Source organism: Sprattus sprattus, assembly GCF_963457725.1.
Source record: "Sprattus sprattus genome assembly, chromosome: 6".
Classification (NCBI taxonomy): domain Eukaryota; kingdom Metazoa; phylum Chordata; class Actinopteri; order Clupeiformes; family Clupeidae; genus Sprattus; species Sprattus sprattus.
Genome location: NC_137925.1, coordinates 11,616,077 through 11,631,076, shown reverse-complemented (window position 1 = coordinate 11,631,076; position 15,000 = coordinate 11,616,077). Strand labels below are relative to the sequence as shown.

The 15,000-nt window shown below is 42.7% G+C and overlaps 1 protein-coding gene across 1 annotated transcript in view; it reads left to right on the top strand.

The window, feature by feature from the left end:
• Positions 1–9,885: 9,885 nt before the first annotated feature.
• The window catches only part of notum1a (notum, palmitoleoyl-protein carboxylesterase a), a gene marked incomplete at its 5' end in the record, with an annotated part of 8,081 nt that continues 2,966 nt past the window's right edge, over positions 9,886–15,000 (top strand). The window contains 4 exons of the mRNA XM_080841019.1: positions 9,886–10,232; positions 13,968–14,020; positions 14,150–14,245; positions 14,731–14,791. Coding sequence (XP_080697145.1) covers positions 9,886–10,232; positions 13,968–14,020; positions 14,150–14,245; positions 14,731–14,791 — 557 coding nt within the window. The remainder of the gene's footprint in view (positions 10,233–13,967; positions 14,021–14,149; positions 14,246–14,730; positions 14,792–15,000) is intronic.

Sequence of the window (15,000 nt, the reverse complement as noted above, 5' to 3'; positions counted from 1 at the left end):
GGACTCATAATTCGCTGAACAGAGATGTTACAGTCCAGACATTAATACTGTGACAGCTATCCATGGCATTAACATAGAAGGCTTGTCGGCTTCATTTGTTGGACAGTAGCCTGAGTGATTGAACCAGTCAGACGGTATTGGAAATGAGTAGAACATGGGAGTCCTTACCTGTTGGTAGTATTTACGGTGTCCTCAAAGCCCCTCTGACTTATAAAAGACGTACTTGGTTGTGTGAGTTCTTCACACACGCGCAGACTGCAGGTTTCTAAAGGGTTATCAGCCAGAACAGATGGGTGTGGTTGGGTGATATCTGGAGCCCCTGACCAAGTGTGAGTTTCACTGAAAATACTCGACAGAAAGTCTAGAAAGTCCACTTTGCATATAAGTCTGTGTGAGGGAGCATCTGAATACGTGTGTGGGAGTGGAGCAGACACTCAGACCAGAAGAAATGCCCTGACAGCCAAGGGCACCGCACTACCAGAGTGCTTTGAAGAAGCTGAGTTTCTGGAACAATAAAACAGCACCATCCTGCCCTCCACAAAGACATGCTTTCAGACCTCTACGTCCCAGGGTCTGCTCAAGATGATTTATATTAAAGTGTTGTGCGTGTGTCTGTGTTTATGTGAGGGCACTCATCCTCTGAGCTCTTCAACCACATGTCAAAACAGTACTACTGGTGCCCTTCAAAACACACATGTTCATACACACACACTAATCCATTCAAAGGGGAGACACTGGTCTAGCTTCAAGACCACTGGCATTCCAGTGACTTCCACTTTTCAAAGCGCTAGGGGTACAAAACAACCTTGTCAAGGTCGTACAACTCACAAAATAACAACAGGGAAACACGCTGTGCATGCAGGTATGCAGGCAGGTATGTGTGAGCAGGAGTGTGAGTGGGTGAGCACATGTGTTGAGTATGTGTGTGTGAGTGTGTGTGTGTGTGTGTGTGTGTGTGTGTGTGTGTGTGTGTGTGTGTGTGTGTGTGTGTGTGCAACCCTTGCTCTAGTCCACATGTTCATCTGTTCAGGCGGTGGCAGGAACTGGCGTTGACAGCTCAGATTTGAGGTCAGCCCGGGGTCAGAGGTCAAGCACTTCCTGCTGACATGAAAGCGTGTCCCAGCACACCTTGCTCTCGGGCCTGACACCCCCGCCCCCCCAACATCTGTGTCCACACAATCTGGGGCTTATCCAGGGCCAAACAAAAGCCATGTGTTAATTACCTTTGAAGGTGTAATGTTTTCAGGGCCGTGGCCGGCCTTCATCTGGTCCTCAAAGTCTGGATCCCAAAGAGGCCCCCACGCTTTCAACAGCAACAGCAGCAGCAGCAGCGCTCGTCCTCCTCCATACCTGCCTGACATAGCTTCATTCCACAGGGGAGAGAATACTCCTCTGCTTTCCAAAATCTAATAAACCCTACACTACCTTCACCGGCCTGGAAGCGTCACTGCCAATAAACTCAGCCTTTTGATGTCTGAGGTGAGGAGAGATGAAAGAGCTCGCTTGTGGAGGGGAGTCCTCGCCGGCCGGACGTCACGGCTTCTGTTTTGCAAGGAAAATGAGACGTTTCAGCTCAAGGAGCGAGAAAATCATGATTGTAGAGGTCAGTGGGAGAGGAAATTCAGTTTAATGTGAAAGCCAGCAACCAGTGTCTTTTATTATATTATCATATTATACACTTTATCTTATGTCCTTGACGTCAATTTTACAGGAAATGAGAACAACTGTGATAAATCAACAGATTAGGAATAACTTTATTCATCCATCCTATCATGTATGTGACCAGATTGGAGAAAATGTTTAGTCAGTAAAAAGATATTTGATTAAATGCTGTTGAAAAGTGTTTCATTGTGTCTGTGTAGATACAATCAAATCATATGACTCGTCACATATTGGGGTCATGTGACTGATGACTGTCCAGTCAGATCACTCATTCTATTACTTAGATAAATGGTGCAAGGTCTCTGCAAAACGTTATACATTAAAACTACTCCCTTGTACTGATGCTCCCATAGGCTTTGTAAGGTAGCTGGCCAGATAGCTTTTCCCCTCACTATAAAATAAACCATAATTGTGTCAATGTTATCATGAGGAATAGCAATCCAAAACACTCTTCTTGAAGGGAGAGAACATAACAGAGGTGAAGCAGGTATGCATCAAACAATCCACATTAGAAGAGCTTCATATATAGCTGCACACATCACTATCTCCTGTGAGTATTCCAAAGCCAGTATGAGTAATGGTGACATCAATTTTTAAGTGTACTTTTCATACACAAAATGTATTTATATTCTTGTATGCAGGATTTCAAAAGGCGGGATACTGTATTGTATACACTGAAGGTGAAGAGCATCTTCTTGAGAATCAAGCGAGACAGTCCAGCAACAATAGTGGCCTCTAATCCCTGAAGTGAGAGGGTGTTATTCATCAGTCAGCGCACAGGAGAACAGGACAAAGGGAGGCGTTTGGAGGAACGTGACAACAAGGACACAGAGGGAAATGGAACCAAGAGCAGGTGTTTACAGATAGGTGAGGACAGACTGACTGGTGAGAGATGGACAGAGAAGTCCTCAAGGCGACTCGGACACAGAACATCGCCTCTCTCTCTCACACACACTCACTCACTCACTCCCACTCTCTCTCCCTCCCTCTCTCTCTCCCTCTCCCTCTCTCTCTCTCTCTCCCTCTACTCTCTCTCTCTATCTCTCCCTCTCTTCCTCCCCCTCTCTCTCTCTTCCTCTCCCCCTCTCTCTCGCTCTCTCTATCTCTCCAGAAAAGGAGCCGTAAATATCTGTGTGGAGCCGCAGCTTCCTTCGAAAGCAAACTTGTGAGAAGCCACCTTATTATTCACTGTTCCCCTTCAGCCAGACCCACAGCTCCACGTTTTCCCATAACCCTCACAGGCGCAGCGTGCCCCTGGCTGGACTTCAGAGTCAAGTTTGTTTTAAAATAATGATAAGATCTTTGAAGTGTGTTTTATTGTGAAGCATATTGTTTTGGCTTTGGCAAGAAATACTAACGATAAGCTGGATATGCATATTTCTTTTGTCTCAGACAAGACCAGTGGTAAGCTGCTTCATCAGTGGGCTGGAAGCCTCCTGAGATGTAAGCATAGCAGCTGAATGATGTCATCATGATGAGACACAGGCTGTCAGAGAATTGGCAGACATCTGGGCAGAGGCTGGTAACAGAATTTGGCATCCAATTCTTCCAACATAGCAGGTGGTGGTTGAAATCACATAGCAGAATGCACAGTGTTGCAACGCATTCTTATTGATAGGTGAGTAATCGAGGCACAAATATACTGACTATCCAGTTCAAAGGCATGGATAATGGTGTTTCTTGTCATCTTTGGTTGTGGGATACTGCTGGGAATCAGTGTGAGTAAGGTGTTTGTTACAGAGGGGGCATGGAGGAGTAGAAGGGAGGGGGGGACAGAGTAGAACTACTCCGTCTCCTGCTTGCTAATAAGGGTCTTTTCCATTCCGTGTGGACAAACAGAAACATGTAACTCTGCTCGGCTTTTTCCACAACAAAAGCAGCTGATTATCTCAGTGTTTCCGTGGTAAAGGTGGGTGTTTTTGTGTGTGTGTGTGTGTGTGCGTGTGCGTGTGTGTGTTTGTATGTGTTTAGGTGAGGGCGGGCAGAGGAAGACAGATAACTACTTTCCACCACTTACCATCTATGTGAGGGAAGGTGGTGGTGGTAGGGGTGTGTGTGCAAGTGTGTGTGTGTGTGTGTGTGTGTGTAGGTGTGTGTGTGTGTGTGTGCGTGTGTGTTTGTGTGGAGGGGGTGGGGTTGTCCGGTGAGTCAGACCCCAGGCATGAGTGGAAACTGAACGAAGCCCACACATTCACTCATTCCATCACACTCACACATGCACAACTCATTCAGCACTCATCATAGGCTGACCTTAAGGAAGCATTCCCTCACTCAGACCACACAGACACACACAAATTCACACTTTCAAGACAGGAACTCCCTGGGTGAATTGTTTCCATGCCAACTTTTAAGCGTGCCTTCAGGTGTCAGGTATACATACAGTGGTCATTTCAGTTTCCCTAAACAAACCTTGATCTAAGTCCCTGGTGGGCCTGTAGATTAGTACGCCTTGTGCTGTCAACATCACACAAAGTATTGCTTGTGAATTTCAAAAGAAGTGCAAAAACATCAACGGGAAACATTGATAATAAAAAATAAACTACGCATTGCCTGTTCTCGTTCAAATCCTACTTCAATAACTTAAAAATATGTATTTTGTATTTATGTTTCGACTACAAAAGTGTGCCATCAATGGGAAACATTGATAATAAAAAATAAACTATGCATTGCCTGTTCTCGTTCAAATCCTACTTCAATAACTTAAAAATATGTATTTTGTATTTATGTTTCGACTACAAAAGTGTGCCATCAATGGGAAACATTGATAATAAAAAATAAACTATGCATTGCCTGTTCTCGTTCAAATCCTACTTCAATAACTTAAAAATATGTATTTTGTATTTATGTTTCGACTACAAAAGTGTGCCATCAATGGGAAACATTGATAATAAAAAATAAACTATGCATTGCCTGTTCTCGTTCAAATCCTACTTCAATAACTTAAAAATATGTATTTTGTATTTATGTTTCGACTACAAAAGTGTGCCATCTCCACAAGGAAGGGTGTGGTCTTTAAGCAATGGAGCCTCTCGACAGTAAAAACACAGGGGTTATCTTTATGTGTACCGAAGCACAACCTGTCATCCTGATTCTCTCTCCATCCCTGCTGCTCGTATGGCAGTGGTGCCCAAAGGAAAATGCTCCTACCTTGAAATAGTTAAGGTGTTTTTTCATCCAATCGGGCATCATCTGCAACCAATATAAGGTCTCTTCTGAGATAGGGAGCCTGGCCGACAGATGTCTTCCACCTTTCTTGTGTGTGTGTGTGTGTGTGTGTGTGTGTGTGTGTGTGTGTGTGTGTGTGTGTGTGTGTGTGTGTGTGTGTGTGCGTGTGTGTGATATGTCATTGAACTCCTTTCCCCATGGCTGAAGCAGAGGTTGGCATGGCATCTTCTGTTTCTCCTGGGGTTCAAGGCTGTTCTTTTGATATTATGGAGGATTCGCACCCCCACCCCTCTTTAAAAGTTTGTTTTTGGTTTCTACCAGTGGTCACAAGTTACAACTCATAATTACAGGGGGAAGCTTCCGGAACTTCCACAGATGAGAGGGAAGGCTGGAAAACACAGCGTGTGAATTAGAGCAATAATGAACCTCTCACACATCAGAACGTCCCATCAGACTAGGTACTCATGCCAGAGAAAGTCAACCAAAAAGATGATTTTAGATATTAAAAACACTTGTCAGATATACACCTCAAATATGATGTCTTATTTAAATATAAAATTATTATAAATAACACCTATCAGGCTTTGACTTGACTCTGACTTCTTCTGACTTCTTCTGACTCTGAGGTATAGCATAAATTATACATAATAGGACAATAAATCATTTAAATATATTTTTTGAATGATTTTGTTAATACCTTGTTTAATAATACATTTTGTAGTAAAACTAAATGCATAAGTCAATTAATATGTGTGTGTGTGGGGGGGGGGGGGGGGGGGGTTATCTGTGTAGGGGTGTCTGTTTGTGAGAGAAACGGGCTTTTTATACAGCCTGTTCAAGGCGAGAATATTGTGCCTTCAATGCGCCTTGCCATTCTCTATGAAAGGTATGAAGAATGAAAAACAGAATGGGGGAAATCATAAGCACTAACATGTCCTTGATGCACACTGACTTTGCTTGAGTCTGAACATTGATATAAATTTCCACAGCTTGCAAGACCCCGCCGACACCAAGTTCACCTGTCATTGTTTTTTAAAGTTACAGATAGTTTATTTCTGATGCATATGTTATGGTGCATTCAGGACAACTCAAAATTCAGAATGTCTGACATGATATTTCCCAGCTCTGACTTTAATGCATTCTTTGCCATATTGATAACCATGTCAGATTGATTAAATGATTCTCCTCACAGAAGCTGAAGATATTTTCTCTGAGTCGGAGCAGCAACTTCAAGCGGTGTTACACACTTTGTTTGTCAACGTCACGTCTCTGGTTCCAGAAGAGCAGCAAGCTATGTAAAAGCACATCACCCCTGTTTGGTTTAATGTAACAAAGCGAAGGGGATATAATGAGGGGTCTTTTAAATGGCACTTTAGTGAGATCTCTGTTTAAAAAGGAATAAGGAGATAGAGACAGAAGACTCTAGTTGGTCTGACTAAATAAAGTTTTAATTTTTTTTCCCAATACTTTTATGTCTTCAACTGGTAACGTAACCTGCTCTCTTGTACAAAGCAAAGGGTGGCACGTTAAAAACAAAACCTTAAAGAAAGTATTTCGGTGAAATACAAAGGTTTTTATAGATGCTGATCTAGCCTTTGTTCTTAGAGCGAAGACCTACACCTGTTTCTGATGAGGAGAGCTGGAGCATGTCCCCTTCAAGAGCCTGATCCGTTCTGATCTCTTTGATGTAACCTGATCTAACAGTTCCAAATGGCAGGATCCGATGCTCACGGCTGGGCCCAGGGCAGCAACATGTGCAAATCACAACTAGCACTGTCCAGAGATGGACGAAGACACTGAGCGTGGGAGAGGGACAGACAGAGAGGGTGGAAAGGGGAGAAGGGGGAGACAGAGTTGACTCATGTCAGCTCTATGGACATGGGAATGCATGCAGCTCCAATGTTAAGGAGATAAAGGTCCACACCTGTGAAGCTGGCCTATGAGCTGAGAGGAGAGGGGGCAAGGAGGTATGGAGAGTAATATAGAGGTCCTGGGGATGTTTGAAACGTACCTGGCAATATCTAAAATACTTCCAAGTAATGCATGGAGGTGTTCAGGATGTGAGGGAAATTACGGATGTTTTGTGCAGAGAGGTGAGCACATCTGTGAGGAGGTGTGGGTCATTTGTGTGAGGGGGTGGAGACGGTGTGACTTAAAAGGGTATGTATGAGGGGTATACTGTGAGGGCGAGAGCAAGAAGGGGGAAGAAGAGAAAAAAAGTATAGAAGAGGTGGTGCAATCATGAGACTTCCGCTCATGAGCAGAGATATATCAATTCGATGAGAGGGTAAAAATAAGAATGGACAAAAGTGGGACATGACGTGTGGTGGTGTGTCTGTGTGCGTGATACTACTTAAAAGATTAAAATCATAGTAGCCAGACAACAAACTGCTTTGAATAAGATTCACGTTTAAGTATAGCAGATATTTTTTATCCAAAACGACTTCATCATTTAAAATCTTTACAATAACAAATGGTGAATGTACAAAAATGTAAATACACAAATAAACAAATGCAGAATGGGATCAGGGACAAGCCAGAACATGTGTGGAGCTGAGGAGATGCTGAGAAAGAGAGGCTGTCATCACAGTTCAGTACCATGAATAACAGCCAGGTGGACACAAACACTGAGGGGAGAAAACATTAAAATGAGAAAGCAGCACACACACAGCCACAGACTTGAGAGTGAACTGTCAGTTAAAGCTCAGTCCAGTACTCCTGGTTCTGGCATCACCAAAACATACACACACATACACAAGCTGCTGTCCCCCTCGCATACACTCATCTGTGAGTGATTTAAGGGTCAAATTCTTGAGGATGACGTGTAATAAAAATGGGAGGAACAGGTCAAAGTCACTCGATTCAATCAGTGACAGACTCTCATGGGCCCCGCACAGACACACTCGCGCTCTAATCTATACCGGCATCTGTTTGAAGTCTCACAATGAATACCAGCAGGACTGCAGAGACTGAACGTCCCAGCTTCCTAAATGCACAGGTCCACTGTACAAATAAGTTACCTTACCTGTATTGGTGAAGTCTAATCACCAATTAATTTGCTGTACAGTATACTTTTCTAATATGTTTGCTAATTGTTGCAGTCTTCCAATTGAATTGGTTTTACAATAACTAATTTGCAGGCTTGAAGGATAAAGTGCTCATGTCACCTGAAATCAAACGATTTGTTTTTAAACAGAGTGTACTAGGCTAATCAATATGTGTTTCAATGTGTTTTAAAGAGTTTATTAAAAACGATTATTGCTGGGCAAGAAGGGGTAACCTTTAGCCTACACAATGGCGTAAACAACAACACCACACTAGTGCACATAATCTGTTGTCGGTTAGTAACAGTGGTAGTTTGAATAAAGTGGGTCGCTAGAGTGCTGCAGTATATGCCGGGGTTGATCTGCGAGCGGCCTCTCATTAACCATTAGCCACTCAATCCCTTTAATCTCGCCGCCGAAGGCCTGTAAATGCTCGCTATGAGCACACTAACTCTTTAAAGCACTAACGCATTTATGAGTTTATTGTGCGAAACGGTTAATTAAGACATCAGAGCGAACCCCCCTCGAGGCTTAGCGGGAATAAACCAATTACCCTTTCCATTATCCTGGAAGAGAACGAAAAGAAAGACCTCCAGTTGCGTGGTTTTCGACGCTATGTCCCAGTTTTGTTAACCGATTTTAATAAACCACTGAGGTTCACACTGAGCTGAACCCTGGCTTTCTTTGACCGTCCGTGGTAGCCAAGTCAGTCACGCTACAGGCGACACAAGCCTTCCGATTCTTTTGACCAGCCGCATAACGACTGGCTGTTAAGCCTTAGCATGTCAGTAATACATCATTATACACACGGATTTACGCAAACCAACAAGGGTTCTAAAAATATAATTGAAACTTCTAAAGGCCAGGACGGCCCATTCTCAAGGTGATGTGGTCATTTCCCTCTTGGTTTCACTTGGGCGGCGAAGGGAGAAGAACACTGCCGGACAGAACAAGGCGGAACAGACAGAAAGAGTGATGGTCGGTCCCTTTGAAGTCGGAGGGGCCCTACTCGATACAGTGTCCTCGTGTCTCTCTTGCGGGCTACACACACCACCTGCGTGGCGCCCCCCGCAATGGGTTAAGGGTCAAATCGGGGGAGCGTGCGTAGAAAGATTTAAATGTTAACTTTACTATGGGTGATTTAGGCTACTCTACGGGGTGAACATCGGATTGTGTGGGTGTAATTGTTAATGTTGTTAGATTTTGATGAATGGAAACTGCTACAGTTTTGTGCAGGTGAAGCAGTAGAGCCAACTAGGCAAGCTTTTGGTCGGTAGTCCCAGTCAGAGCCTACATGATAATTGCCTTTTCATCGGTTTGGACGCAAATAGCAACTTCAATAACAACACTAACTAACTAATGACAACAACAATAATAATAATAGTGATAGCCTAGTTATAATGATAATAATAATATGCTGTCAAATAATGTATTACATTCACATTCAATAGCTTTGCCTATTTTATTATGATATCTATATTGCGTAAGCTATCATTTTATTATTTTGTCTTGGAAGTTATTTTGTCCTGGAAGCAAGTACCACAAGTGGTTTATTCTCACTCTGTAAAACCGTTGATGGGGAAACAGGCATTTCGGAGCCAGTGAAAAACACCACATGAAAAGAAACTGTTGGGATCACAGGAGCCAGTGCGTGGGCAATTTTACTATACAAGACAACGATGGAAACCTGCCACGCCTCCGAACCCTGTTCTGCGCACTGATTGGCGGTTGCGGATGGGAACGGGGGATGCTCTGGATAAAAAGCTGTGCGCTGCACTTACAGGTAGAATGCTGATGCTTCACCGGTGCAAATGATTGACAATATCACAAGCTCTATTAGTACATCAATGCTGACTACATATTGAGATAAAAGTGCCTGAGTTGATAGACTTCAACTTCACAAACCTTCAATGGCATTAATTTGAAAAAGATTTAAGACTTTTTTTTAGTGTTTTGGCATTCTTTAACTCAGTACGTATACCAGAGGAACGCGCAAGGAGCCGACCAGGAGAACATGCACTCCTATCAGATTAGGATATCAGTGATGAGGTTGATGTGGTCGGTGTCGATGTTGGTGCTTCTGCAGCCTGGAGTTCTCGGGGCAAGGAGGTTTAGAGGTGGTCGTAACTCCCAGCCTCGCCGGGTGTTACCCTCAGTACCCTATCGGGACCGAGGCGACACGACTGAGAGTTTCTCCCTGGATTTCACGGCGGTAGAGGAGAATATGGACAACTTCATGACGCAGGTGAAGAACCTCGCGCAATCGCTGTACCCGTGTTCTGCGCAGAAACTCGACTATGATATGAAGTTACACTTTTTGGAGAATAGTTCCGTTACATGCAATGATGGAAGTCCAGCAGGGTAAGTTCTCCCTCTTACACATAAACACATAATGTTACAAAACACATAATAAAAAGCTTCTAGCCTGTACTTACTATTCAGTCTTATAGCCTAGAAGCCTATTTTCGTTTCCAGAATACAGAGAATAATTGTGGTGGAGAGGTTACACAGGTTTGCAGATGTGCGTGTCTCTCGGTTAGTTCCTCTTTCTCATACAAACACTCTGTTACTAGGGTATAATGTATAGGCTATTCTGCAACGACATAACAGCAAGCTTTTATAGCAAACCTCTAAAAAACGTGTTTCAGTATAGTTGTTGAAGGTATGTTGAGAAGATGACCGGATGCAGCGGGGTTGATGTGAATGGTGATATCTATGACATAATTTCTGTCTGTAAAATGGGTATATAATCTAATTGGTCAGGCACCTCTAGAGGCACATTAATGGTTTTGCATTGCCGCAAGTGTTGACGAGTGATGTTTCGCACACGCGATTCTCAGTGGCAACAGATGCCTAGCGGTGTGTGTGAGAGACTGTATGTCAGGTGTGTTAGGTCGTACGCTCCAGGTCTATATAATGAAATAACTACGTATATCAATCATTTAGGATTGTATCCTTCGTGTTGGCAAATTGACGTTATCCCTGCAATGTTGTACGTACTGCTAGAAGACTGCGTGTGAATTCAAGGAGAAATGCAACAGGTGGGCGGGGCGCACATTATCTTTCGCGACAGAGAGCAACCTGTTAGCAGAATCTGCGATGGCCAGTAGACCTATCGTTCTAGGGGATCGTTGTGACAGTTCTTGAAACCCAAACAAAATTGTATTTTATTATTTATTTTATGAAAAAGTTGGCTATTGGACACACATGCCAAACAGTATCAGACTTAAACCCTGATTATTTTAATTCGGCGCACAACAAAATATGCAGATATTTGATAAATTGTTTATGATATACATTGTAGGTCTTTACATTCATTTTGGTCAATATATGCACTGTGGCCGAAAAGTGTTCTTGGTACGTGTGCCTGTGTGTGATGGACTCTCGCCACTCAAGACGATTATTCGCGGATGTCTTAAACCAAATCTTAATTTGTTTCACCCCTTCCACATCTTTGCAAAGCAGACATCGAGAACATTTATTCACTATTGTCAGGCACCTATTATGGGTATATTGATGTGACCCTGTGCTGAGTGGTAGGCTGCAACGATGTGAACCTGCGCTGCAATAGGCAACCCTGTTCAAACCCCTTATTTTTCTTAAACAGCGAAACTTTTAAGGGTGTTTCCGAAACCAGATAATAGCGGTTAGTTTCACTGGTTGGATACCCGTGGTCTTCCAAACAGTCTCGTGCTGTGACCAAAATAACCATCTGAGAGTGAGTTTATGGGGCCAGTCCAGCATCATCTGAAGGCAAACCATCAGACCAGTTTTAGCATGACAATGTATTTAAGCAAAATTGAACGGTTACTTTTTAATCAAAGTAAGGCAGTCAGGCTTTGTGTGATTAGCGTTGGGATGATCACTGCTCTCACTACGACTCTAAATCCTATTCATACCTAAATGGGTATCTTTGAAATGCTCCCATTGGCAAAATCCCACTTAAGTTCTTATTGAAACCAAATGTCTCTTTACTGTGCTGTTCCTCAGACCACAGAGAAGATAAATAAAAACAACTTCATACTTAATGACTGGTGATTAATCTGACATTTAGCTTTGATTGCCCACATTTTCTCCCTGGCTGACTAAATAAGAGTACAGAGACATTCAATCCTATTTATTTCAAATCAGAATCACTTTTACTGGCCAAGTTTGCACAAACAAGGAATTTGACTCCGGATTAAGTGGCTCTCAGTGTACTTACACAAAATAAGTTTCATGTAATTCATATATATATATATATATATATTTGTGTGTGTGTGTGTGTGTGTGTGTGTGTGTGTTTGTGTGTTTGTATAGTGTAACTATAGTGTAAAATTATTGAATTTGAGTGTTTTGCGCTCTCACAGGAGTAGTTTAGGCCTTGCAGAGACACTGACCCTAATCGTCTCTGAATTGCAGTGTGATGCCTATACCCCCTCTACCCTGTCTGTGTTTGTATGTTTGTGTGTGTTGGATCCAGACAGTACTCCCTGTGTGTATTGTGTCCCATCTGCTTCATGCTGTAGAGCCTCTGTTGCGTCTGGGTCAGTCACACACACACACACACACACACACACACACACACACACACACACACGCACGTGTACAAACAAACATGTCAGATCACAGCTGGCTACCCATAGAGGTATATGTTCTCCACAGCTGCGGCCACTTTCTCTTTCTAGTTTTCAGTGTTCTAGTTTTTTTTCTCTCTCTCTCTCTTTCTCTATCATTTCTCTATCTCTCTCATTTCTCTATCTCTCTCTCATTTCTCTGTGATTTTTCTCTCAGTCTCTTCATCTCTCTCTCATTTCTCTCTCTCTCTCTCATTTTTCTCTATCTCTCTCTCACTCTCTCTCATTTCTCTCTCTCTCTCTCTCTCTCTCTCTCTCTCTCTTTCTCTCCTTATTTCTCTCTGCTGGCTGTTTTTCTTTGTTCCCTTCCCAGTGTCTCATGTGGTCCTGTCTCTTGAACCATGAACACATCCTTAAGCAGCATGTCAACATCTGTGTTTGCGAAACCCCAGTGTCTGCACCCCACGGTGTCCCCTGGTCCGACTGCATTCAGCTGTTACCCTACCGCTCATTCTCTCATAACCGCCACTTCATTTCTGTTGCTGCTTCTGTCCCTGATAGGAACTGTCACAGATGCTCTTTGGAAATGTGTGTGTGTGTGTGTGTTCCTGTGTGTTTGTGTGTGTGTGTAGTTACATCAGCTTCCCATGGTAGATATGATATCGAGAGCTTTATTGTGTTTTTGAGTGGTTCTATGGGAGTTTGTGATGGTAAGTCTGTGGAGAGTGGTGGAACGACCACAAGGATATACCGTTATGATAATGTTAACAGTCATGAATATTTCATTTGTTTTTTTTCAGAGATGCCATGATATGTGCACTCTGTCTCAGCTTTGAAACTGTAATTGTTGGTTTAATATATGTTGGACCGCACAGGTCAATATGACATAACGGTTGGCATGATCAGCTGCATATTTGGTATTTGTGGTGTGCAAGTAAGATCTGTTTCCCACTACCTGACAGCTGTCACATAGAATACATGTGTGGGAAATCATTGATCTAAAATATATGTCTATTTTAATAATGTATTTTCCACTTATTTTGTATACATATGTCTTGTGCATTTGTCTCCCCCCTGTGGACACTATTTCATATGCAGCAGATAAGACCAATTTGATGGCCTAATTCAGACAGTGAATTTGTAGTAGGACCATTAGCATGCATTATGTGTGTATATAGTGTATTAAGGTGTATTGATATGATTAAATCAATCACATAACTGTCTAAATATATACTTTTGCGTTTGAATGAGAGTGTGTATAACTTTGACAAAGTGAGTGAGTTAATACGTTTATTGGGTTTTTGTCAGAATTACATTACAGAAAACAAAACTATCATTAAAACCAATTAATAATCTAATTGAATGTGAGGGTGTAAGTATTTGCTTGTCTCCATTACTGCTCATGAGTAATTATGTGTTTCTTGTACATTTTTACATTTAAGTATTTGAATTAGTGGCAGAGAAAGATAGTGACACAGAAAGACCTTATACAGTGTGCAGTGCACGTCTGTGGTTAACGCCTTTTGCCTTTGTCTTGCAGGTACTACATAAAAGAGTCTAAAGGAAGCAAAAGATGGCTTATATTCTTGGAAGGTGGGCTGCCTGTGTTTGTTGTATATGACTGATTGATTTTGATTTTGATTTTGAATGTTGGTTATCATTTAGTGATGATTTGTATGCTTATGTCATTGTGTGTGTGTGTGTGTTTGTGTGTTTGAACAGGTGGCTGGTACTGTTTCAATAAAGAGAGCTGCAACACTAGATATGAGACGATGAGACGCCTCATGAGCTCCACAAAATGGCCGAACACAAAGACAGGTGAGACGCCATCACACAGACACATGTGTCCACGCCCATACCACAGTGTATGCCGCTGCGTACGACAGCGTAACTATCACACACAGCCTGTGATCCTACAGCATTTAGCAGTGAAGAAAAACAAAACACACACACACACACACACACACACACACACACACACACACATATGCCTGTCATGCAGCAGACTTGGCATTCAGGCAGACACACTGATGATAAGGAGGGGAGGTGGTGTTTAGGAGTGGCTGTGATGTGGTCAGGCTGGTTTAGGTCTATTCTAAATGTACTGATGCTATTTAAACTCTGTGATCCCTGTTCATTTAGGACAGGGAAACTTTGTGGTGCAGGCATTTTGTCTCCTCTTAAGACTAAAGCTCTTTATTGTGGTGGTGTTTTATTATATTTTATTACTCAACGCGGGCTCCTGTGTGTGTGTGTGTGTGTGTGTGTGTGTGTGTGTGTGTGTGTGTGTTTGAACTCCTCAGGCACAGGAATTCTTTCCCCCCTGCCAGAAGAGAATCCCCACTGGTGGAATGCTAACATGGTGTAAGTAGTCTTTGTGTATATTTGTGTTTTTTACATTCGTGCCTGTTATTGTTTTCACATGTGTATGTGTGTATGTGCGCGTGTGTGTGTTGCCAGAATTGTCTGTACCGGTTTGTTTACACGAGACAAGAAATATCTTGTTGGGATCAGTCGGAAGTTAGCTCCAGCGTGTCTGTCCCCATACTCTTGAGCTGCAGGGCCAGTTTTAC